The 23277-nt window shown below is 33.5% G+C and overlaps 3 protein-coding genes across 3 annotated transcripts in view; 2 read left to right on the forward strand and 1 right to left on the reverse strand.

Moving 5' to 3' along the window:
* LOC100810054 (rab GTPase-activating protein 22) overlaps positions 1 to 6037 on the forward strand; it is an 8892-nt gene extending 2855 nt beyond the window's left edge. Inside the window, exons 2-10 of the mRNA XM_014765072.3 lie at positions 722 to 825; positions 1136 to 1398; positions 1692 to 1814; positions 2384 to 2472; positions 3373 to 3478; positions 3755 to 3852; positions 4281 to 4541; positions 4984 to 5067; positions 5486 to 6037. Coding sequence (XP_014620558.1) covers positions 722 to 825; positions 1136 to 1398; positions 1692 to 1814; positions 2384 to 2472; positions 3373 to 3478; positions 3755 to 3852; positions 4281 to 4541; positions 4984 to 5067; positions 5486 to 5500 — 1143 coding nt within the window. The 3' untranslated portion in view covers positions 5501 to 6037. The remainder of the gene's footprint in view (positions 1 to 721; positions 826 to 1135; positions 1399 to 1691; positions 1815 to 2383; positions 2473 to 3372; positions 3479 to 3754; positions 3853 to 4280; positions 4542 to 4983; positions 5068 to 5485) is intronic.
* A 4976-nt stretch (positions 6038 to 11013) lies between these two features.
* Positions 11014 to 15608, forward strand: LOC100789175 (COBRA-like protein 10). Its single transcript, XM_003539512.5, has 2 exons — positions 11014 to 11854; positions 12801 to 15608. The coding sequence occupies exons 1-2, from the start codon at positions 11242 to 11244 to the stop codon at positions 14201 to 14203; spliced, it is 2016 nt and encodes a 671-aa protein (XP_003539560.2). The 5' UTR covers positions 11014 to 11241; the 3' UTR covers positions 14204 to 15608.
* On the reverse strand, positions 15494 to 19909 carry LOC100810584 (DDRGK domain-containing protein 1). The gene is made up of 8 exons (XM_003540367.5): positions 19659 to 19909; positions 19452 to 19560; positions 18693 to 18799; positions 17994 to 18095; positions 17742 to 17900; positions 17498 to 17554; positions 15920 to 15956; positions 15494 to 15840 (listed from the first exon to the last, which is right to left on the reverse strand). The coding sequence occupies exons 1-8, from the start codon at positions 19779 to 19781 to the stop codon at positions 15635 to 15637; spliced, it is 900 nt and encodes a 299-aa protein (XP_003540415.1). The 5' UTR covers positions 19782 to 19909; the 3' UTR covers positions 15494 to 15634.
* Between the last annotated feature and the right edge of the window lie 3368 nt (positions 19910 to 23277).

Genomic DNA, 23277 nt, shown 5'->3' on the forward strand with positions numbered 1-23277 from the left:
CGTTCGGACTTGCTCCTTTTTTTTGGAACTTATTTTTTTTTTAAAAAAAAATGTTTGTGTTGCTTTTGTTTCTTACTTAAACCTCTTCTAAGACTTTACATAGGCTTTACATTACCATTCTAAGATAAAAATTGAATGTAATGTAGGAAAATATTGTACTTTTGTATTATAGTAAGGAAACTAATGCAGAACACTCCTAAGAAAGAAAATGAAATTGTTGTTAAATTTAGATCTGGTAGATTTCACAAACCTAATGATTTTAGTCCTTATTGTTAGAAAATTAAGGACTAAAATGACCATGGTATGGTAACTTCAAGGACTAAAATAACCATTTGTTTGATAATTTTAGAGACTAAAATGACATTTTTAAATTTTAAGAAGGAAAATGACCAGTGCTTATAATTTCAGGGACTAAATTGATGTATTACACTTTGTTTTCAGATGACTTCTGTGCATTTATACATATGCATACATATCAATCTACAAAAACATGTGCAGATATTCATGGAAAGTTCTCCTATTGATTTATTTTCTACATATTTAATTTTTTCTTCTTCATGATCTTGAGTAATGCATGACCTATGCTGATCATATTATTGGTAAGGGGCATGGCCCTAAAATTATTGAAGATAATGGTTTGTTATGTGCACAAGTGCAAAGAAACAAGTGTTTTTATATGTAGCTGTGGGTTGATGGGTCCTTTAATAAATTTTCAAACCAGGGAGTCCATCCATCAATTAAGGGAGAAGTTTGGGAATTTCTACTTGGTTGCTATGATCCCAAGAGTACATTTGAGGAAAGAGATCAGATAAGACAACGGCGAAGGTTATTGGTTTTCTCTTTAAATGACTTTTTTTTTACGAGAATCCTCTTTTTTACGCTTATTATCATCACACCATCCTAAAGATAATTGGTTTTCATTTCTCTGTTACCTAGGTCTTCCTTTTAAATAAAAATGCAATGAGTATAATAAGTCACTGCAGGCTTGATAAGCCTTAAAAAATATGACAAGAATTGCTTCCTCATCCTTTATACAGGGATAATACCTACACTTTTTGTAATATAAATATTTCAGTTTCTGAATTCCAAATCTAATAGATCCTTAGTTGAATTTCACTTCTTTTTTTTTCATTAGAATGCAATATGCTACATGGAAAGAAGAATGCCACCAATTGTTTCCTCTTGTTGGAAGTGGTAGATTTGTCACAGCACCTGTTATTACTGAAGATGGTCAGCCAATTCAAGATCCATTGGTGTTGAAAGAAACAAGTCAGGCCAAGGGATTGGCTGTACATCCTCAATATAATAATAGTCCTTCAAGTATGGATGCTGCAAATAATTTAGCAAAGGTGACAGACAAGACAGTAGTCCAGTGGATGTTAACTCTCCATCAAATAGGTTTGTGAATAATTTGTTCTCGACACACTATTATATTTTGGCCATTATATGTTATCTATTTTTTTTATGTATTGTCCAAGTTTTAAGCAGAACCCTGCTTCGCAATTATTTTCTTCATATATCCATTATACCTGAAATGCTTTGTTGTACAAATTCAATTTGATTTGCATGGCATATGGGTAGAATGTAGACTATTATTTTTTGAAAATTTTCTCATGTAGTAATATAAGATTCTATTGCCATTATATAATTAACACGGCAAATGACATTTTACTTGCCATAATACATTTCAGGTCTTGATGTGGTTCGCACCGATAGGACATTAGTTTTTTATGAGAAGCAAGAAAACTTGTCCAAACTATGGGATATTCTTGCTGTTTATGCTTGGATAGATAAGGACGTTGGCTATGGTCAAGGTGCGTCATACATATTTGGCATCTTTTGGACATACACCTGTATTGTATTTAGATATTTGTATAAAATCCTGGGATCTTACCTTAATGCATGTGGTAATTCCATGCAACTAGCTTGGACTATTCTATGATATATTGACTAGTTGTTGACAGTAATGTTAGCCTCAACTAACCAGGCCCTAAATGGAAGGCCAACATTCATAGAAATTTAATTGGTATTTAATATATGATAAATTCCTACGTTCAAGTATTTGGGTTTTTGAAATAACATAGCAATTCCTTTACGTGCATTTCATCAACTCTTTTTAAGTGTCAGTCAAATTAAAACCTCTCAATTCATTATCATTGATGGAAAAAAAAAAACAAATAGAGAAATTTGAACCATGAGAGAAGAAAACAGTAAATTGTTTTATGGATTTCTTTATGGAAAAAATAATATAATAAATATATTACCTACTGCTTTATATATTAATTTAACTTATGTTTTTCTTGTGATCTTGAATGAAATAATTGCTACCACCATTTGCAACTAATCTAAGCTTCCGGTTTTAACATTTTGCAATTCTGAACAGGAATGTGTGACCTATGCTCCCCAATGATAATTCTTCTTGATGATGAAGCAGATGCATTTTGGTGCTTTGAGCGTTTGATGCGCAGACTTGTAAGCATCTTATCTCTATGCTCTGTTTTATCATGAATTTTTTTTAACATATTTTTTTTTACTCAAATTTCTTGAAAATATTCCTGGGGGGAGGGGGGTTCTAGTATTTGGTTTTTGGATTTTCTTTTAACATATTTTTTTACTCAAATTTCAAGGTTTGACACTAATGTTTTGATTATTCTGTCAGAAATCCATTCTTTGTAATGTAAAAAATTCACTGCTTTACTCTTTTCTTGTGCATACTTGGTTAGAAATTCCTTTTACAAAATTATGCCAATTTCACTTTTTATTTGCCTTGCACAGCCAATCCCAAATTTGTAAGATGGACTTCCATTTATAAAATTATAATAGAGCTTCCATGTTTGCAGATATACAACTAGGAGGAGATGGATTATAATGTATTTGTAATTTTGTACATGGTAGAGTAATAAATCTATTTTTGGTCTTCGCCTAATGGCTTAAGCTTTTAAGAGAGTTGGTTGCTTAGATAGTATTTGAGCCTGTTAGAGCCTCCTTGGTTTAGTGGTTAAGAGTTTGATCCTTGTCACCGCCATTCTTCTAGATAAAAATTGAATTTGAACACATGATAAGTAAATACAATGGGCCCATGCGTTGCACAAGCTTGATGTCCTATGGGATCTTGTGTAATGGGGGTGTGTTAGGGATGTGAATCATGTAATAAACCCATTCTTGAACCTTCAACCATCAGCTTAAACTTTTTGGTAAGTTGGTCAATGACAGTAGCTGCTTGAAATTTTATATAAGTGGGTGCACAAGGATTCCAAGTGATTAGTTAACACTTTATGGCTACAAATTTTTTGGTAGAAATTGTATTAGTAGTATCTCTGACATTCAACTTCATCTCTGTTTCTTATGATTTGTGTTCTCAAATTTGTAAAGCGAGGCAATTTTAGATGCACTGAGAGCTCTGTTGGTGTGGCAGCTCAACTAAGTAATTTGGCTTCAGTCACTCAAGTAATTGATCCAAAACTTCACAAACATTTAGGTATTTTTCTTGCATGTATGCTTTTGTATTCTATTTATGGTCAAATATGGATATAATTTTTTAACTTAATTTTGTTTTTTATGTGATTGCTGTTTTAAGAAATGGTGATTGGAAGAAAATGTTAATGGAAAACTATTTGTTTTGATCACTGTTATTTTGTCATTCAAAGTTGTTGAATAAATCTCTCCTTTTTGCAATAAAATTTAATTGCACAGTTCAGTTAATATTTCAGAAACAGAAAGTACTAATGTGCTATCTCTTAATTTTGGAGCACAGAGCATCTTGGTGGAGGTGACTATCTGTTTGCTTTTCGAATGCTAATGGTTTTGTTTCGTCGAGAATTCTCCTTTTGTGACTCATTGTACCTTTGGGAGGTATGCTTGGCTTCTTTTGTTCTTTGTGATATGTTATGTTACATTTATTGAACAAAGGAAGATTAAGTTGCTTCCTGAATATAACAGATGTGCCCTCAGTATGATATGATTTCCAATTTTTGTTTTTTCATAGCATTATCTTAGAATAAAGCCATACATTATTGTTTCACTGTTTACATTATTTTGTATTGGAAGTTTTGGATCAAATAATTAATGATATATCTTATGGTATCTTAAGTTTGAGATTAGTTTAATGTTGCTCCCTTTGTGTGTGTGCATTGGGGGTGAGGTGGGGGATTAATGATTTTTACCCTTCTATGAAAACAGTTTACGGAATCATGATTCCTTTCTTTTCTCTTTAGGGAGTGGATATCTTGGGAATCTTTATAAAATGATGATCAATTGCTAATTACTTTAAATTTTAACAGATGATGTGGGCTCTAGAATATGATCCTGATTTGTTCTTGATGTATGAAATGCCTCAATCAGCTTCTGAAAAGGCTGAGGGCTCAAAAGGGAAAACAAAGTCAATACGTCAATGTGGAAAGTATGAGAGAGAAATTGTGAAGAGTGGAGCAAAAAATGCTGAAGCACCTCTTCCTATGTCTGTTTTCCTTGTTGCTAGTGTATTGAAAGATAAAAGTGCAAAACTACTCCAAGAAGCACGAGGCTTGGATGATGTTGTCAAGGTTAGTCTTCTCACACCTAAGTTGCATTAAATTAGATGGAGCAATCACTTGGATACAATATATATATAATTTGTGATTGGATGACAGTATACCAAATCTTTGCACTTACTCCCTCCATCCTCTTTTATAAGCAAAAAAAAAAAAACTGATTTCAAACTTATTAAGAAAATTAGTTAATTTCATTAAATTGTGTCATTCTCAATTAAAAACCAAACCTTTTTCCTAAACTACCCCTCATTGGAACTTGATATTTGGCACAAACCCTCTGTTAAATGAAGGGTATTTTGAACATAGTCTCAATAAGGAAAAGTAATTGAGTTTTGCTTATATTTGAGAAAAAAAAAATGAACTTTTTTTGCTTATAAAAGAGAATGGAGGGAGTATTATTTATTCTTGTATCTACTAACTTCCTTTTTTCCTCCTCTGATGTAATTATCCTCAGATTTTGAATGACACAACTGGTAATATAGATGCCAAAAAAGCTTGCTGTGGGGCTATGAAACTTCACAAGAAATATTTGAAAAAGGTAGTCTTTCCTCACTTTTCATATCTTAGTATTTCCGTGTAATAGGAGGAAAAGCAAACTACATGATAGCTAGCAAGTTGCATCTGATTATAGTGATCAATTCCTCAAGATGCAGGGGATGAATATAACCATGTTGTAGTGCCTAGTGTCACTCCTAAATAGGAATAGTAATTGTCATCAACACTACAGTTTGTCATTTGTTTGCTTAAAATGGATTAAATTAGTTACTGTGACATCATCATAATCTCCAATACATTGGACTGGATGTGTAAATCTTCAATCCAAATTCTAAGTATTGATCCTTAATCATGGTTTCTTTATTTTTTGGTATGTGTGTTCCCGTTCTTTTCTTTTCCCAGTATAAATCTTACTATTTAATTATCTCCTAACTATTCAAGTAATTTTGCAATTGCTGCAGGCCAAGAAACCCTAGCACCAAATACATCCAAATATCCAATGATTCTTTTGTAGTGTGTTGTATGATACATGTGTAGCTCCCTGGGAGTCAATAATGGAGAACATAGGACTTTACAGAATTGAAAAAAGGGATTCAAATATCCAACCTTCAAAATCCCTGAACAATTGTTGTATGTGAAATCATTTCTTCTTTCTTTTGTATCCATAAAAGAAGTGAGATTGTATATTATAAAATATGAAAACAGAATTGTTCTGTACAACCATCTATTTGTACTTTGTTATTGCATAGAGGAAACAGGTCACAGGGAACAGCCATTCATTTCGAGCCAATGAAATTAATTTTGTTTTGATATTTATTTTTTTCCCACTAGTTAAGTGATCGTATTGGAGACAATTGAATACAATTGTATTTAAAATCTAGCAAAAATAAATAAATAAATCAAAACCATGGCCATAAACCATTATCTTTAACGAGGCCTGTTGAATTAAAGAGGATTGTTATTAACTTAAATAAACTCCATTTTTGAACAAAGAAAGAAAAACTCTTAAAAAAAAAGCATAATAAATAAATAAATAAAGCCGTCGAAGACCTTAAATTTCATGATAGTTCTTTTTTAAAAAAAAAAAAAATCTTTAGAGTCTCTTTTATCGTTAGTCTTCAAGAATCATCAAATTATTCTCATTTCATAATCAAGTTGCCCCATTATATCAACTAATTGAGAATTTTTTTATTTTTTTATTCCAATCCAATATTTCGTTCCTTTGGATGATTTTTATTTTTTTTACAATTTGATTAGCCACTTTTTGTTTCTTTCTTTCTTTTAATAATTTTTAATTCATACGCAATGTTTAATGGCTATGGTAAAATTGTTTGTGAAGGAAGAGTTGGTTATCACCTGTCTTTACAAACATTTTCATTGTCGTTGAATGTTATGGTGATGAATATTTGAACATCCACAAATTTGAAATATTCCATCAATAACTATAATTTTTTTCTTTCTATCATATTATATTATCAATCAAATTAATCATTTATCTCTCTCATTTCCTATTTTTCTCAATGTGTAAACACTTAAGAGATGTTCAAGAATCATTTTCCAAAACCATATACCTAGGTTAGATCATCCGACACTATTATATGACCTAGTCTATAACAGGTCACTGAGCAAAGTTATAAGAGATGATATTTTTTTATTTTTCTTTTTTTAATATGTAATCTATATTATTTATTTGATAATTTATTGAGCACATTTCGAATAGAACTGTTAGTTATTAAAATCGAATGAATTATACATGCATGGTAATTGTATATTTGCATGTCTTTTACGGTCGCCTAAGAGGATAGCTTACAAACAATCTGTATCTCAAAATTGAAAACGATACGTAACTGTTAATTTTATTTTATTTTGCTGGGCAAAAGAAGTATATATATATATATATATATATATATATATATATATATATATATATATATATATATATATATATATATATATTCTAGCACCCCAGAATACAAAGTTAAATTCACATAATATCCCTAGGCCTATACAAAGGATCAGAACATACACACGCACCATAAACTTTTATGCGCAGAAGGGACACATGTAATTATTATCATATTCCCCTCCTTCTTAAGTTAGCTCTGTTAGGTAGGATGTTTTGTGCCACCCTCCATGCAAAATGTAGCACAGATGGGGGAGCTTTGATCCTCCATAATTATTTATAGAAGGAGTTGTCCTTGGTTTGTGTCGGTTTTTGAATTGCTCCATATGCCCATGCTACTGAATACTGGCCCAAATCCTCCATTTTCCATCTCCACCCATCTTCAACATTTTCCTTAATCGTAACACCATTAATGATGGCCCATAATTATGCCAGAACATTTTTCTCCCACTCGAACCACCTTCTCCGCCATTTAATTAAAGTTCCACACCCAATCTTCCCCCTCCCAAAAGCCCATGCTCTGAATCACACCCCCCACGTTGTAGAGAGTTTTGAAACACAATTAAATTTATAGCTAAGTTTTTGCCCATCAACCCCACAATCTGTCCCAAAAAGAAAGCCACTCACCCACCTTCCACTCAACGTTTGAATTAAACCACCCCACCGAGCTATTGTTCCAACAAATCTTGGCTAGATCTCTCCACCAAAACGACTGCTTGTATGAAGGGCCGTTGTCACCCAAACGTCGTTGCCAACCGCCATACTTCGCTTTGATCACCTCATCCCATAACTCACCACCCCCACAAGACATCATTAAACATGAAAATATCTTTAATTCCTCATAGGAATGTTCTCTCCAATCTTCCAAATCTCTTCACAACTCCTTTAGGCATTTTATAAAAAGAAAGCATAGAAGTAATGACGGATTTTATTAGACACACTCTACCTCCAAGTGAGAGATTCTTACTCGTCCAACAAAATAACTTCTTTTCAACCTTGGCAAGGAACATGTCCCAAAAAGCTTCTTGGATTACCTAATGGGAAAAACAGGCAACACAATAACAAACTCAATAACAAAGCAATAGACAACGGAAATAAATTCTTTAGATATCTTTTTGACAATCCAATCAAACAATTTGTAGTATCACCTGTGTAGAATCTATTGTCCAAAAATCAGTCTGATCCAATAGTGAACGAATCCGTAGTTATAATCTAAAAAACGCTCTCTGATGAGTGTGTGAAAATCACAATAACTTTTTCTTTCTTTTCTCTCTCAATGTTACAAATGAGTCTCTCTCTTACATCCTAATGTGACATCTTTTCACTTAAAGAAGTGAGACAAAATAAACTTTCTCATTTGAATCTTTACTCCATGTAAGAAGGGAGCCCAAAAAAAATTCAAAATTACCCCGCCAACATCCCAAGCTACACAAATGGTGTCGACATAGTGTTACATCAAAGAAGTGAAGCAAACCTCCCCATTCTCACATCCTCCACCCCACCACTCAACTTGCTTTTATGAAAATTTATCTTGAGGCCGAAAATAAGCTCAAAACAACTCAAAATACCTTTCAAGGCTATAACATTGTGAAAGCTAGCTTCTTTCATGATAATGTGTCATTCGCAAAATGTAAAAGATTCACCTCAACCTTTGCCTCTCATACCAAGACTATAACAAGGAAGCCTAAACCAACAGGCCCAAAAGGATTGCAAACAGACCAGCATACTTGGAGGACTTCGTGTAGCATTCACAGCACTGCACAATTTCTCTTTAGCTAAATGACAAAGACTATTAGAATGTTAATAGTATTAGTGGAAGGATAATTTTGTTAGTAGTGGAAGGGCAATTCTGTTAGAAAGGAAATATTGTTAGTAGTGGAATTCTGTTATAAGAATTCAGTGAATGATCAACACCTGGGCCTATATATAAATGAATTACAGACATGAATAAAACTCAAATCATGAATTTCCACAATTTATTTACCTTCTAAGGAGGTCCCTTGTCCTTTAATTCAAGGTCACATTGCCCTGTTTCCCTAGTCCCCTTTCCTCTGCTCCTATCACCACCCCACCACTCAACTTGCTTTTATGGAAATTTATCTTGAGGCCGAAAACAAGCTCAAAACACCTCAAAATACCTTTCAGGACTATAACATTGTGAAAGCTTGCTTCTTTCATGATAATGTGTCATTGGAAAATTGTAAAAGATTAACCTCAACCTTTGCCTCTCCTAACAAGAAGCTCTTGAACAATTGTTTCTCCACCACGTGTCTCATAAGTCCACTTAGTTCTTCTGCAACGATTAGGAAGAGAAAAGGGACCAAGAGATCCCCTTGCCTTAAACCTCTATGTGGAGCAAACCCCGTGGTAGGACTACCATTAACTGGTATCGATATAGTGTTAGATTCCAAACAAGTCTTTATCCACCCAATCCCTTTTACACAAAAACCAAGTCTTTTTCATAATTCATGAGATTGAATCATAGATCTTTTCATAATCTACCTTGAAAATCAAGCATTCATTCTTGCACCTCTTTGCTTCTTTCGCCACCTCATTAGCTACCAACACTGCATTAAGCATACTTCTCCCACCAATAAATGTCCTTTGCCCCCATCAATCACATCCCCAAGAACATTCTTAAGCCTCATAGGTACTTTGGAAAGGATCTTATTAGGGCACCAATCAAGGATATGGGCCTAAACTCATTAAGGCCTTGTGAATCATAGACCTCGGGAAAAAGAGTGATGAAGAAAGAATTACTTCCCCTAGGTAAGACCTCATTGTGATAGAACTCAAAAAAAAAAAAAAAACTTCAACACATCATCTTTTATTAAGTGTCAAAACATTTTGAAGAATTTGAAATTAAAGCATCACAATCCTTCAAAGCTTGTAGTACTTCTTCCTCTCCAAACCTCTTTACCAAAAGTGTTATCCACCTCTTTGATCTTCTTGAAAGGGACTCCATCAAGTGTTGGTCTATCATCTCCCTTTTCTTGGAATTGATTTTCAAAGAATGATCTTACTTCAATCTTAAATATAAGAAGAAAAAACACTTTTTTCTTGGTCTTAAATATATGAAAATTTCAATTAGCTTTACCTCATTTAATGTTATTATCTATAAAATATCATTCATTGAATTAAGCTTTTAGTTTTAATGACTTCTTTTTATTCCTAATATCAAATTTTAATAAAGGGTAAATTAAGAAAAATAATTTTTAATTGAGATTGATGCAATTAAATGTAATTAACTAATTATCTTAATTAGCATGAATCAATTTTTTTTCATATATTTAAGATAGGAAAAAATATAATTTAATAAATTAATTTTTTAACTTCTAACTAATTTTTCATATAATTTTATCAAATATATAGTTGTTGTAAAAAAAACATTACTTAAATTAAATCTATCACGACTTTATACAGTTGTCACTCAATGATTAACTATATCAAATAACTTAATTCAAATGCATTTACAGTATAAATTTACAGAGAAACAGTAGCAACTGAATTGTTAATAAATTCTTTTGAATATCTTATTTATTGTCAACATGTCAACTGTGAGTGACGCTAAACTCAAATCGTTCTTACAAATAATGTTTAAGTTTGAGTCTTATGTATAGAAATTAATAACATGATTAAAAAGAAAAATTTCACTAAAAATTCTTACTACATATAATTAATCAGCAAAACACGTGAATGTTTGGCACCAACATCACATCTACCTAAAAAATACATTCTTTCCTGTTAATTGAAATCTATTAAAGAATCACAATTTTTGTAAGTTCAATTTTTATTTAATGAGTCTCACATTAATTTTGTAATTTCTAAAAATTAGAAACACTCCAAATAATTATTATATTTTTATTAAGAGATTTAATTTAATTAGTTAAATCGTATAGGCACGTGAATTATTATAAATCTCTCTTGAATTCAATTAACTTCAATTCCAAAAGTTAGTTTAAAAAAGTTGTCTCTCACTTATTGTTAGTAGACATGAGACTTGGATTTATTTGTTAGTTTACCTACAAAGGCAATGCTTCTGTTTCCATTCCAATTATAGCTTCCAAACATTACCTGTCCCCCGAAACAACCGCTAAAACTAACGGAACATGGCTTCCCTCTCCTCTCCATTCTCTTCTCCCATTTATATACCCTCACTTTCCTTCTCCTCTCTTTCCATTTTCCCTCTCCTCCGCTGCCGCGTCCCCGCGCGGCAACCACCTTCTTCCTCGTACAACACACACAAAAAACAAAAACACACACACACAAAAAAACATAGTTGGATAGCTATATAGAAGAAGAAAACACCACAATATGGTATCTACTTTATTAAAGCAGGTACGTTCTTCTCACCCAACAAAAACAATAACAAAAGTAATAACAACTTATTTATTTCTTTTCTTGAGCTTCCATGTTGGTCATGGACAACATGACTTCGAAAAATTTTCATCGTCCTTGTCGTCGCCGCCTCCGCCACACATGACGGAGCTCGATGCCTGCAACGGCGTGTTCCTCACGTACGCGCTCCTGGGGCGTGTGAAGGAGTACCCGCACGTGACGAACACGTCGAAGCAGGCGTGGGCTTTCAAGGCGGAGGCGTCCCTGACAAACGTCGGGGACGAAGAAGTGCCGGGGTGGAAGATGTTTGTCGGGTTCCAGCACCGCGAGATTCTAGTCTCCGCCGACGGCGCCGTGCTCATCGACGCTGGAGACTTTCCGGCGGAGGTGGGGAACGGGACCACGCTGGTGGGGACCGCCACGACCGACTTGAAGACCGCCATAGACACCGCCGGGGATATTAACCAGATGAGTGTGAGGATTCAGATGACGGGGACGCAGTTTGGGTTGGGTGCAGGGGCTACGCCAATGCCTAAAACCATTCGTCTCGAGAATGATGGCTTCAAATGCCCTGCACCTAGTCGAAGAGGTATATATATATATATACGTCTTTCTATTCTCTCACTCTCACTCTCACGTCGTTAATATTTCATGCATAATCAGCTTCCAAAATTGTGATAAACTGTATAAAAAAATAACGTTTCAAATTACAAAGCTATTTTTTTAATTTTCAAAATTATTAAATATAATTTGTTTAGTTTATAAAAATTCGAGGATAAAATTTTAAATGATTGATGTTGTAGTTTTAAAGATTAATTTAATATATTATTTCAAGCAAAATGCTTTTTGCTACTTATTTTTTTATGAATTTTTAAGATGTTATTTTCTTGTGCGTAATTAACTAACATAAAAATTGTGCAAGGAAATATACTGAAGTTTGCACATTTCTTATATAAAAAAATGTTAATTTCTTTCACTTCTTACTCTGTCCTCCTTAATTTATACCTCTTAATGCATATGATAAAATGATAAATGAGAGGGGGTGAAGAGGAAAAGAGACTCTTCATAAGGAATAAAAAATGGGTGTTAAAGAATTGAGTGAAGTAATTAGGAATGTTTTTTTTCATTTTATTTAAAACACTAGCTAGTATGGCATTTATTTACGAGGTAAATCCACGAGAAAAAAGAATGATAACTGAGAGTAATACTAGCATTAGCTACATGCAATATGAAATAAACAACAGAATTGACGTTGAGGATTATGAATCTTTCATATAAAAAAAAATGAATACAAGGAAAATAGAAAAAGAGAAACGAAAGGTTATTGAGCACATTTCGAATTGAACTGTTAAATTTATCCAAATCGAATGAACTATACATGCATTATAAGAGGATATGAACAAACAATTTCTATATCTAGAAGAAAACGATGTAGCTGTTACACAGCATGGAGAATAAGATCTTCTTTATAATACTTCTTACTTAACATGATATGCATGAATTGTTTTTGACATTTGAGTGAATCAATGTTGCAGCCACGAGAATGTTCGTATGCTGCAAAAAGGACCCAAAAGTAAAAGCCAAGCAAGCAAAGAAAACAAAGTACCCACCTCGTCGCAAAGGAGACATAACCATAGCATACGACGTGCTCCAAGCCTTCCAGAACAACTACTACGCGGAAGTCAGAATAGACAACAACCACCCATTAGGTCGTCTTGATCACTGGAACCTAACATGGGAATGGCAAAAGGGAGAATTCATATACTCCATGAAAGGAGCCTTTGCTCGCAGAAAGGACCCTTCTGAGTGCTTATATGGTCTTGCAGGAAAGTTCTACAAAGACATGGATTTCTCAAATGTCGCCACGTGTGAGAAGAAGCCAACAATCTCTGATCTTCCATCAGAAAGAAAAGAAGATGAGAAAGTTGGGAAGCTCCCTTGGTGCTGTAGGAATGGCACTGTTTTGCCTCCTATCATGGACAAGAACAAAGCTAGGTCAATGTTCCAGATGCAAGTGTTCAAAATTGCACCTGACAGTGACAACAGAACTGCTCTCACTCCACCTACAAAGTGGAACATTGATGGTGTCATAAACCCTAAATACAAGTGCAGTGCCCCAGTTAGAGTTGACCCTCAAGTCTTCCCTGACCCTAGTGGGCTTAGGGCTATTACCACAGCAGTGGCAAGTTGGCAAATAGTTTGCAACATCACAAAACCTAAGCCTCAAGAAAACCGTTGCTGTGTCTCTTTCTCAGCATTCTACAACGAATCAGCCATCCCTTGCAACACGTGTGCATGTGGGTGTGATGACACGAGGAAGTGCAGCTCTAGGGCTTCACCGTTGCTTCTTCCACCAGATGCTCTTCTTGTGCCGTTTGTTAACAGGACCGTTAAGGCACGTGCATGGGCCAAGCTCAAGCACTTGCACGTGCCGAGCAAGCTCCCTTGTGGGGACAACTGCCCCGTCAGCATCAACTGGCACGTGAGTTCTGATCACAAGGATGGATGGACAGCTAGGATCACGCTTTTCAACTGGGAGGAATATTCCTTTGACGATTGGTTCACGGCTATTCAGTTGAAGAGGACTTTTGAGGATTTTCATGATGTTTATTCCTTCAATGGGACGAGGATTCCTGGTCTCAAAACTGTGTTCTTGGAGGGGTTAAAGGGTTTGAATTACTTGTCAGGAGAAACCAATGGAACACATGCTAATGACCCTAGGGTTCCAGGGAAACAACAATCTGTTCTTTCTTTCAGCAAGAAGCATATAAAAGACTTCGATGTCACACATGATGGGTTCCCCACTAAGGTTTTCTTCAATGGAATGGAGTGTTCACTTCCTCCAATTAGACCTGCCAAAAGTTCAGGGCACAAATCATCTTCCATCAGTGTCATTGCCCTCATTTTCACAGCTTTTGTGACTTTCTTGATGATCTAAATGATTAACCTAGCTTGACACGTGAGTTAATGGCTTGAAAGGGTTAATTTTTCTTCTCTTCGGGGCTGCTTTTTTATATATATCACTCTCATCAACGACGGGGTGCTTATACAAACTGAGCAGAGAGATAACGATGCATGTGATGATGCGAAACATGTGATGAGGGATGCAGCCTTTTTGTGTGAAAGTACATGACAGTGTATATCTGATACAAGCTTGTGTGTGGAACTTGTATAATAAGTTCGGTACGTAACTAGCTCATATTACAATTAGATGGCCTTTTTGTTCGAACTACGTTACTCTAGTGTATGGATTGTTAGTTCATGTAGATATATACGTTTCTCAAGCAAAGTTCTACCTTCTGATTAATAGGTTCCTTTTCTAACTGTCATGGGATTTTAACTTAATTTGGGATTTTTGGGGGTGGTGTGGGGACTAATGTAGCTCCTAGGAGCTTCATTTTCAATATTGCTTCTCTTGGTTTATTATTTCTTTGGTTTTAATAAACTGATAGATAATCAAATTGGGCAGAAGATAAGGTATACAAGAATAAGACGGAAATAAACTGAGTATGTAAAATAGTCTCAAACTCTAATAATAAATAAAACTGATTGAAAACTAAAAATTTAAGAAATCAACAAGATTTGTTAAGAGTGAAACTCACAAAAATTCATATTTTTATTAAATTTTGACAAATAATAAAAAATTTGCTTGACAGAAATTGTGACACCAGGGAGACATTAAAGTATAATAAATGATATGACATGATATAAAAAAAATAGAAAATAAATAGGTGTTGATGAAACATAAGGATATAGAGAGGTGTCCACCACTCTCCTTTATATATACCGGCCACATCTAGCAAAAATAAAAATAAAAAATGTTTCATGAACACCCATTCTATTATGATATACCTTGGGAAAGAGGAAAAAAATTAAAAAAATAGATATAATAAAATTCATGATGTAAAGAAAAACTGAGAGATGTTGATGGGATGTTTAAAATAAACTGTTTACTTATTCCGATAAATAGGTAAGGCTCAACGATCATTCACGTTAAAAGGTTTAAATTTCTAGTTTAAAATTTTCTTCCAGATATCTAAAGTTTCAAACTTTGCCAGAAATTAAAAAAAAAATAGGGACATGTCCTGATGTGTTGGATCTGCAAGTAATGCTAAACTTGTTACAGCCAACAAAATGTAATACAATTTCAAAAAATAGTGTGATGGGGAGTAATTTCATCTTACGTAAATCTACCTCTTGAAATACATTCTCTTTCTATATTGTGTACTTTCGGCAGGAAAAATCTGAAATTGCTGTTATACTAAAGCTGTTCAAAGTCATGTACCAAACCCTAGGCAAAACAGAGATAATTTCTTCTTTTTTTATGTACAACAAGATTTTCCTCGCACCACCAAGTCAAAAAACAAACTCAGTTGACAGTTATCTCCTCCGCAATGTTAATGTCCTCAGAGTACTGGACTTTAGGCTCCAAATCAATGAACTGGTTCGATTTACTAGCTAAGTGGGAAATGCTAACCCTCCCTTGCCGCTTAATATAATCAGCGACGGCTTTCATCTCTTCTTGGGAGATGTAAATAAATTTCCCTCTATCATCCATAACACCCGAAAGCCGACCTGATACACAAAATAAACTCATAATATCCATCCACCTTGGAAAACAATTTAAAAAAAGAAGACAAAGAAAGGTTCTTACCCATACTTTCCAGAGATGTGATGCGATTGATACATTCCTGCATCAGTACAAAAAAAAAAAAAAGGAAGCTCATGGAGGAAAAAGATATCACTCGAGCAGTACAAACTATAACAATTTCATTCATCCATAAATATATTGATAGAATCTCAAAACAATGTATAAAATAGGGCTTCGCTACTTAGAAACATTGAAAAGGGATATCACTACTTCGGCTAACACCCATAAAATTATAAAAGAGTAATATACAAGCTAAAGTACCAAAATGTAACTATAATTCAACTTAAAACACCTGTACCTCTTCTCCCGAAAGGAGAACAGGAATTAATTTTTGTAATTTCATTTAGAGGGGAGTGGTGTGTAATACATAGTAGTTGATAAAGAATAGAATTAGACAATTAGTACTTGGAGGGGAGTGGTGCATTTTGAAATGTACTTGTAGTGAACCCAAATTAAATGGTCCAAATTATTGATAGCTGCAGTATTAATATAAATATCAAGGTTGTTGATAGGACAGTTTACGTGATGTGCCTTTAGACAGTAATTTAGGAAGTTCTGTAACATTTTGTAGTATTTGTGTCTTTTGGCAGTTATTTAGGTCATTTTGGATTTGTGTGACAGTTATCTTGTAGTGTTCAATATATATATATATATATATATATATGAATTCAGTGAGTGTGCATTTGATTATAATTCTCCAGCACACGTAACCTTCTCCCCACGTTTTTTCAGAATCGACAAAATGTTGCTTCTACGAAAAATATCCCACTTGACTTGGTTTTAGAAGGGGATGTGTGCGTAATGGACGCACTCCCAAACAGGCAGTGAGTAATTGGTACTAGTGTGCTTGAGAGAGAAAAACTCTATCAGGTCTTAAGCCTCCTCTTTATTGTGTATTGAAAGAGTTTGCTCCCTGTGAGGCATCTGCCTCGCATCTCCATTTTGCCTTCTTCCATCGCCCCATTCCAAAACTCTTATATTTTTCTATCATATCAGATTGGAGTGGCATCATCTATCTTTAACCACTGGGTTTTCACTAGCTTCCTTACAATACAAAATATAAAAAGCATTGAAAATAAAAAATAAAAACCAGTCACCTCAGGGTAAGGCTTAGTCATCTTTCTTTCACCTTATTATTTTTCTTTTGGGAACAGAAATTAGATTGTTGGTGGAGAGCAACTCAAGTGATGGGTGATTTATATATTAGTATAGTACTAATCATACATGTATTAGTAGAAACAGGGACGTGGGATCAGCTTATGACTTGTTTATAGAACCAATCTAAGTAATTGGTGGAGTACCAAATTCTCTCTCGTCAAATCTTTGTTTTCCCTAACTCTTTCTTGTTTTCTTTCAACTCTACAAAACCCTAGTCCAAATATATGTTACAAAAATAAAATAGATACAATAGATGTTGCACATAGACCATAAAACATACTAGCAAAGCATAATATATTGTTAGTTAACTGTTTCTCCCATAAAACTTGTAGCAACAGCCAATATAAGAAAAATGAAATGGTAATGGAAGAAATAGATACGCTGATTCAGATAAAGGAATAAAATAGGAAAGAAATAGAATACCTGTGTACGCAATTTAAATTCTGCAGCAAGATCTTCCAAGGGAACACATTTGTGCTTCTGAATGATTACACAAAAATGAAGTCTAAATTAGAATGGCTATAAAACCTCTTTAAAGTTGACAATGATAACCCTAGTTAATTGCTATTAATTGATCATGCCTCACAGAAATGCATAAATTTTGGCAAATTTACCAAGGGGAAATCAAGGAAATTAAGAATGTATAAATTAAAAAACAGAGACTAACCTTTATATATTCAACAAAATTGCCTAGCAAGTCTTCAGTATTACCCTGCACTTCTTCAAGGGTACCTTCATCATCAACTGAAAATTCACCTTTCCACTTCTCAAACTCTAATGCAGCAGCCTCCTCCTCCTTAGCCTTCTGAGCTCTGGCTTCCTCTTCCTATATGAATCATGAAAAGCATGGGCCATGCCAGTTAATAAACCATAAGAATGCTAATCCTAAAATCAAATCGGAAAAAGGTAACAAACTCACCAACTTACGCTCCTCTGCCTCACGCTCCTCATCCTTCAACCTCCGCATTTCTGAATAACGATCTTGTTTTGCCTGCCTTGACTCTCGTGCAGCTTCCTCAGCCTTCCAAAAGATAGACCAAAATACAAGGAACTATTTAAACTTTAATCAACATAGAGAAACCCCCCAAAAAAGTGAAAAATTAAGCACAGAAATTCAAGAAATACATAACAATGCCCTGGAGGGGTGGGAAAGGGGTGTTGTTATCTTGAATTACACACTTAACAGTACAGCCCAATCTGAATGCAACTTCTGTCCAGTATTCTCCTTGTATCCAATACTCAACAGTATATATATTAGTTTTTGAATTAATTACAAACTAGGGGCAGAACCCATGCACACTGAACAGGAAAAACAATAGCGGAGATCAAAACAAAACAACCATGTTTTCTTAAAAAAAATTACAGAAAGCCCATTCAGGCAGTAAACTTTATCAGAAGAGAGTGAAACTAGACAGTGTCCTTTACTAAACCTTGAAATACACAAAAAAAAATCTTTCATTTTGAGAAAGCATCCTTTTGCAAAGTCAAATTCAAACAACACGGTCCTTTGGTAAATAGGTATTTACAATCCACGGTGTAAATAGCAAGAATCAAACCAAAAACATACTCAGGTAAAAAGAATTGCACCAGGTTCTAAATCGTAATAAAGAAAAAATACCTGACGCCGTGCTTCCCTCTCTTGCTTTTTAGTTTCCTTTTTCTTTGGTGCTTTAGCCTCATAATACCCTCCACCAGCAGCTTCATCGTCACTCTCACCAGCAGATTCTGTTTACATGCATACAGCTAATCACTTCAAAAAGGCAACTCAGTTTCAAAATGCAATCCGTAGGCATACTTGCATCCATCAACCAGTCCAACAGTACTTCCATATAGCAAAACCAATAAGGTCTTATTTTGATAAACTTCTCAATAGACACTTACCAGAAAATTAAAAGGTAAAACGAATTAAGCCTTTACAGTTAAAACCAGCTTAAGCATAAGTTAAAATCAGCTTTTAGCAAAGCTAAATGAGAAACTTCCATAAAATAGTTTATGCAGAAGCTAATTTAAACTTATGAAAGAAGTTTAATTCATTTTACCTTCTTATCTTCTTTTCTTATAAATACTTATTGAGAAATATATCCAATCAGAACCTGAGCCAAATAGTTGACTCCACAGGTGGAAGAATCCCTAAATTTCAATCCAACCTAAACACTAACAATACCATGACATTGATGTATCTAACAAGATAGCAAAGCAAATAAACTAAACGCACAAAGATCATCAAACATCCATGATTCCACATCCATCAACCCCTCCTAGTGGAAAACAACTCATCTTAGTTCCATTTACATCTCTGATTAATATTTTATTCAGCAAAGCATTATCGCATTGCGCATAGAAACGAACAAATTAAATTAAAATGAACGAATTAAACCTTCTTGCGTCGCAGGTGGATCTGCCGAAGTACTAGCTCCAGACGCGGTAGGTCGGCGACGCATGCGACGAGTGGCGGTGGCGCGGGCCACCGTTTCTCTCCGCGGAGCCTGACGAATGGATATCGATGATCAACGAATTGAAGTTAGAAGGGTTCTGGCAGCGAAATGAGGGAAGAAGAGTGAAGGAGTTGGAAGAAGGTGCAAACCTGAGGAGCTTCGTCGCGGTGGGGAGGGGGAGGTTTCGAATCCTGGCGGCGTTTCCATAGGTAGAGTGGGATCAACGCTGCTACGAGAAGCATCGATAGAACTGCCACGAATAGCTCCTCCATTGTTGATGCGAAATCGCGCCCTCTCTGTTTTCCTTCTTTCTTCTCTGGTTTTCTCGCGAAATTGGTTTCTCAGCTGCGTTTGGGGTCCAAAATCAAACGACGCCGTTCCTTTGCTTTCACTTCTCCGCTAAATGATGTCGTTTCAGTCTGTTCCCAAAAAATGAATTCCTTTGCTATTTACACTCATATTTACTAAGTACACTGAAATTTGACTCAAGTTGGCCCAAGTAAAAAAAAACTAAGAGAAAAGACAAAAGTGTGTTGGGTTTTGATCCAATTATAAAATAGCTACGGTGCAAATAATAAAATTTTCAAGGAAATAATTACAAAAGAACCAATTTATATTTATTTTATGAGTAAATACTCATTTTCGTCCTTAAATTTGTTAGGTGTGTGACAATTAAGTTCTTGAAAGATGAAAAATTATAATTTTCTCCTAGGATTTGCAAAAAGTATAACAAATTAGTTATTATTAATTTTCTCCATTAATTTAAACGATTATGTTCATGTGATACTTTTAGTGATGACGTGACAACTAACGATTGTCATGTGTCATACACGTGATTGTCACATGTCAAAAAGTTGGCTTTCTTATTTGGTTATAAACTTAACATTTTATTGTTATTGTCATTTAATCCCTAAAATTAATCATTTATTAATATTTTGGTCAATGGACTTAATTATGTATTATTATTTTGGTTCTAAAAGTACTTTTGAATTTTTAATTGAGTGTCACACTGCACATACATTGTTAGCATAATGATAATAAATGACATTTGGTTATAGTGAAAATAATTATTTGTGATAATGAAAATTGAATGAAAAATAATTATCAAATATAAAAATCAGAAATATTATATTTTATATTTGAAATCATTATTAAATTATTTATTGTATTTTATGAAGTTAAAATTCTAACAAATGATATTTTAACATTGACAAACAACAATACAACTAAATTGAAAACAAATAAACATATTAAAGTTAAATTAATTTTTCATAAGAATCAAATTAAAAATCTGTATGATGTAAATATATAAATACAAACAAATAAATTATTTTTAAAAGTTGGTATATTAATTTCATCAAGGAGGAAATTGAAAAGCAAAGAGATACAAAATTGATTATTTTATTCGACCAAAATTTAAGAAGAAATTACATTTTTATATTTTTCACCTTTTATTGTATTTTCTTTTATTTTGTATATTCCAACAAAACTAATATAATGGGTGAACTATATTTTATACGCAATTTTATAGATCGTATATATTGTATACTTCAACATGACATGCAACAACTATCTTTTTCATTGAAAATATAATAGGTGAACTATATTTTATGCTCAATTTTATAGGTCATATATTTTTAACTTATAATGAGTCATATCTTCTAATACTCAATCGTTGAACAAGGATGTGAAAATCGCAAAAAGATATTAAAGAACACGTTTTAATACATTTATTTTTCATATCCTCTTATACTAAATAGTTACAATGGGTCAAGTTTTTTTAATTGTCTTTTTATCTTTAACATTGTTTCATAAAATATATTAATTACTTAATTGCTCTAACATTGTACTCATATTAATAGCATATAAGATAATAACTTAATTTGGGTAAAATCTTATAAAATCTTGTTAATAATCTCCCAAATTTAAAATTTAGTATTGTAATGTAATCACTTATAAATTAGTTTTATATTTATAGTATTATTTAAATTACAGAAAGAATAAAAGTGAGAAAATACAGTAATATCTATGCTAATAATTTTATACAACATGACACTTAATTGAAAATTTAAAATAAATTATGATTTATGCTTAGTTTTAAAAACCAAATCAATGATAGACTCAATCAAGTTACTGAGTTATTAGGTCAATAATCGAACCAATGGATCCCTAATTGAATCGCATAACTCGATGTATGTTAAAAAATATAAAATTTTCATATTCATTATGGTTATATGTGAATAATATTAGGCTTACTTACATTATATGTGTTGGTGGAGCGATTCATATTAAATTTATATAATAGATATTGTATATAAATAGTAACTTTTTTCATAAATATATATACCTTCTTGATGATGTGGTGAAGTAAAGGCGAATTCTAGAATGGATCACCTATACATGTGGTTTAAAATGGACCACTATTTATTACCATCAGATCCATTTAGTCACATTTTTTTTTATCTTTTACCTTCTCTACCAAATTCATGATCCCCTCACAAAGCAACCACAAGCCAACGTCGAAGGCAATTTTTGACAATATGGTGCTTTAGGCAAAATGGACCACAAGCCATTCCTATTCTTGCTCTTGAAAGATTTCCGAACTATAACCAATGACATATATAAATTTAATATTATATTTTAATCTAAAATCTTAAAATTTAGTTTTTTAAGTTTTTTTTTATTTATATAATGTTTAATCTTTTTATTTTCACATGTATAATGTTTAATTTTCTCATTTTCACGTGATTTAAGATTTTATCTAATACTTGTACTCCAATATAGACTTATCGGAAGAGTCCCTTCAAGGAGGATCACAATGACATCGACAAGACAACCCAATAGCGTTGTATATCTAGTGTTGTTGTTGCTGTTAGTGACGACATCATGCAGTGTTATTTTAGCAGCCGGGGAACAGATCTGGGAAAGGAGTAAGGAGAAAGGGAGAAAGAATGGGAAAAAAGAGCATTGTCGCTGGAAATCGTCTCCGGCAATGACTTAAGATGATTACGGGAAGAAGCACGAAGCTGGTGACAAAGGTGTTGGATAAACCTGATAGATTTAATGATAAAGAGTAATGGTTCATTTTAAACCGCATGTAAGAATGGTCCACCCTAATAATGCCCTGAAGTAAATAATAACTTTTTTCATAAACATACCATCTTGATATTGTGATGAAGTGGTTATAAGCTCTCTTCAAAACCAAAATTAAGGTTTGAACCGAACCGACAGCATGTCTGGATCCTGGTTTAGTCGGACCGGTCTGAGTTTTAAAACGCAGTTGGTGTATCATTACTCTTTTATGACTAAACTGAAGACCTGTATCATAAATTAACAATCATCTTTTGTCATGATTTTAACCAACAAATTGACCACTTTGTTTGCCCTAAAGATAAGGTGCGAAGTGATCGATCTTGTTTATTATCACGGTTCTGAAGTTCAATATCTACTCACTTAATCGAGATTAATTAAATGTTCAACGTGATATTATATTTATATAGTCATAAGACAAACTTGGTCCATTAACAAATTAAACCTCATCAAAGGATTCAAGGTAATTAACTCCCAAACCTATGAGCAAAAGAATTTCATATTAATTGGTCCTCCAATCCTCTTAGTTTTATTATTACTAGATCGAGGGTAAAAAAAAAAAAAAGTTACGCAACTTGTCTTAATATATTAGTATTCCCTATGCTAATTAATGAATATATAATGTTGATATTAGTACTAGTACTCTAGTTTATAAATTATAAACCAAATGCATGAAAC

This window comes from Glycine max, chromosome 12, assembly GCF_000004515.6.
Source record: "Glycine max cultivar Williams 82 chromosome 12, Glycine_max_v4.0, whole genome shotgun sequence".
Taxonomy (NCBI): domain Eukaryota; kingdom Viridiplantae; phylum Streptophyta; class Magnoliopsida; order Fabales; family Fabaceae; genus Glycine; species Glycine max.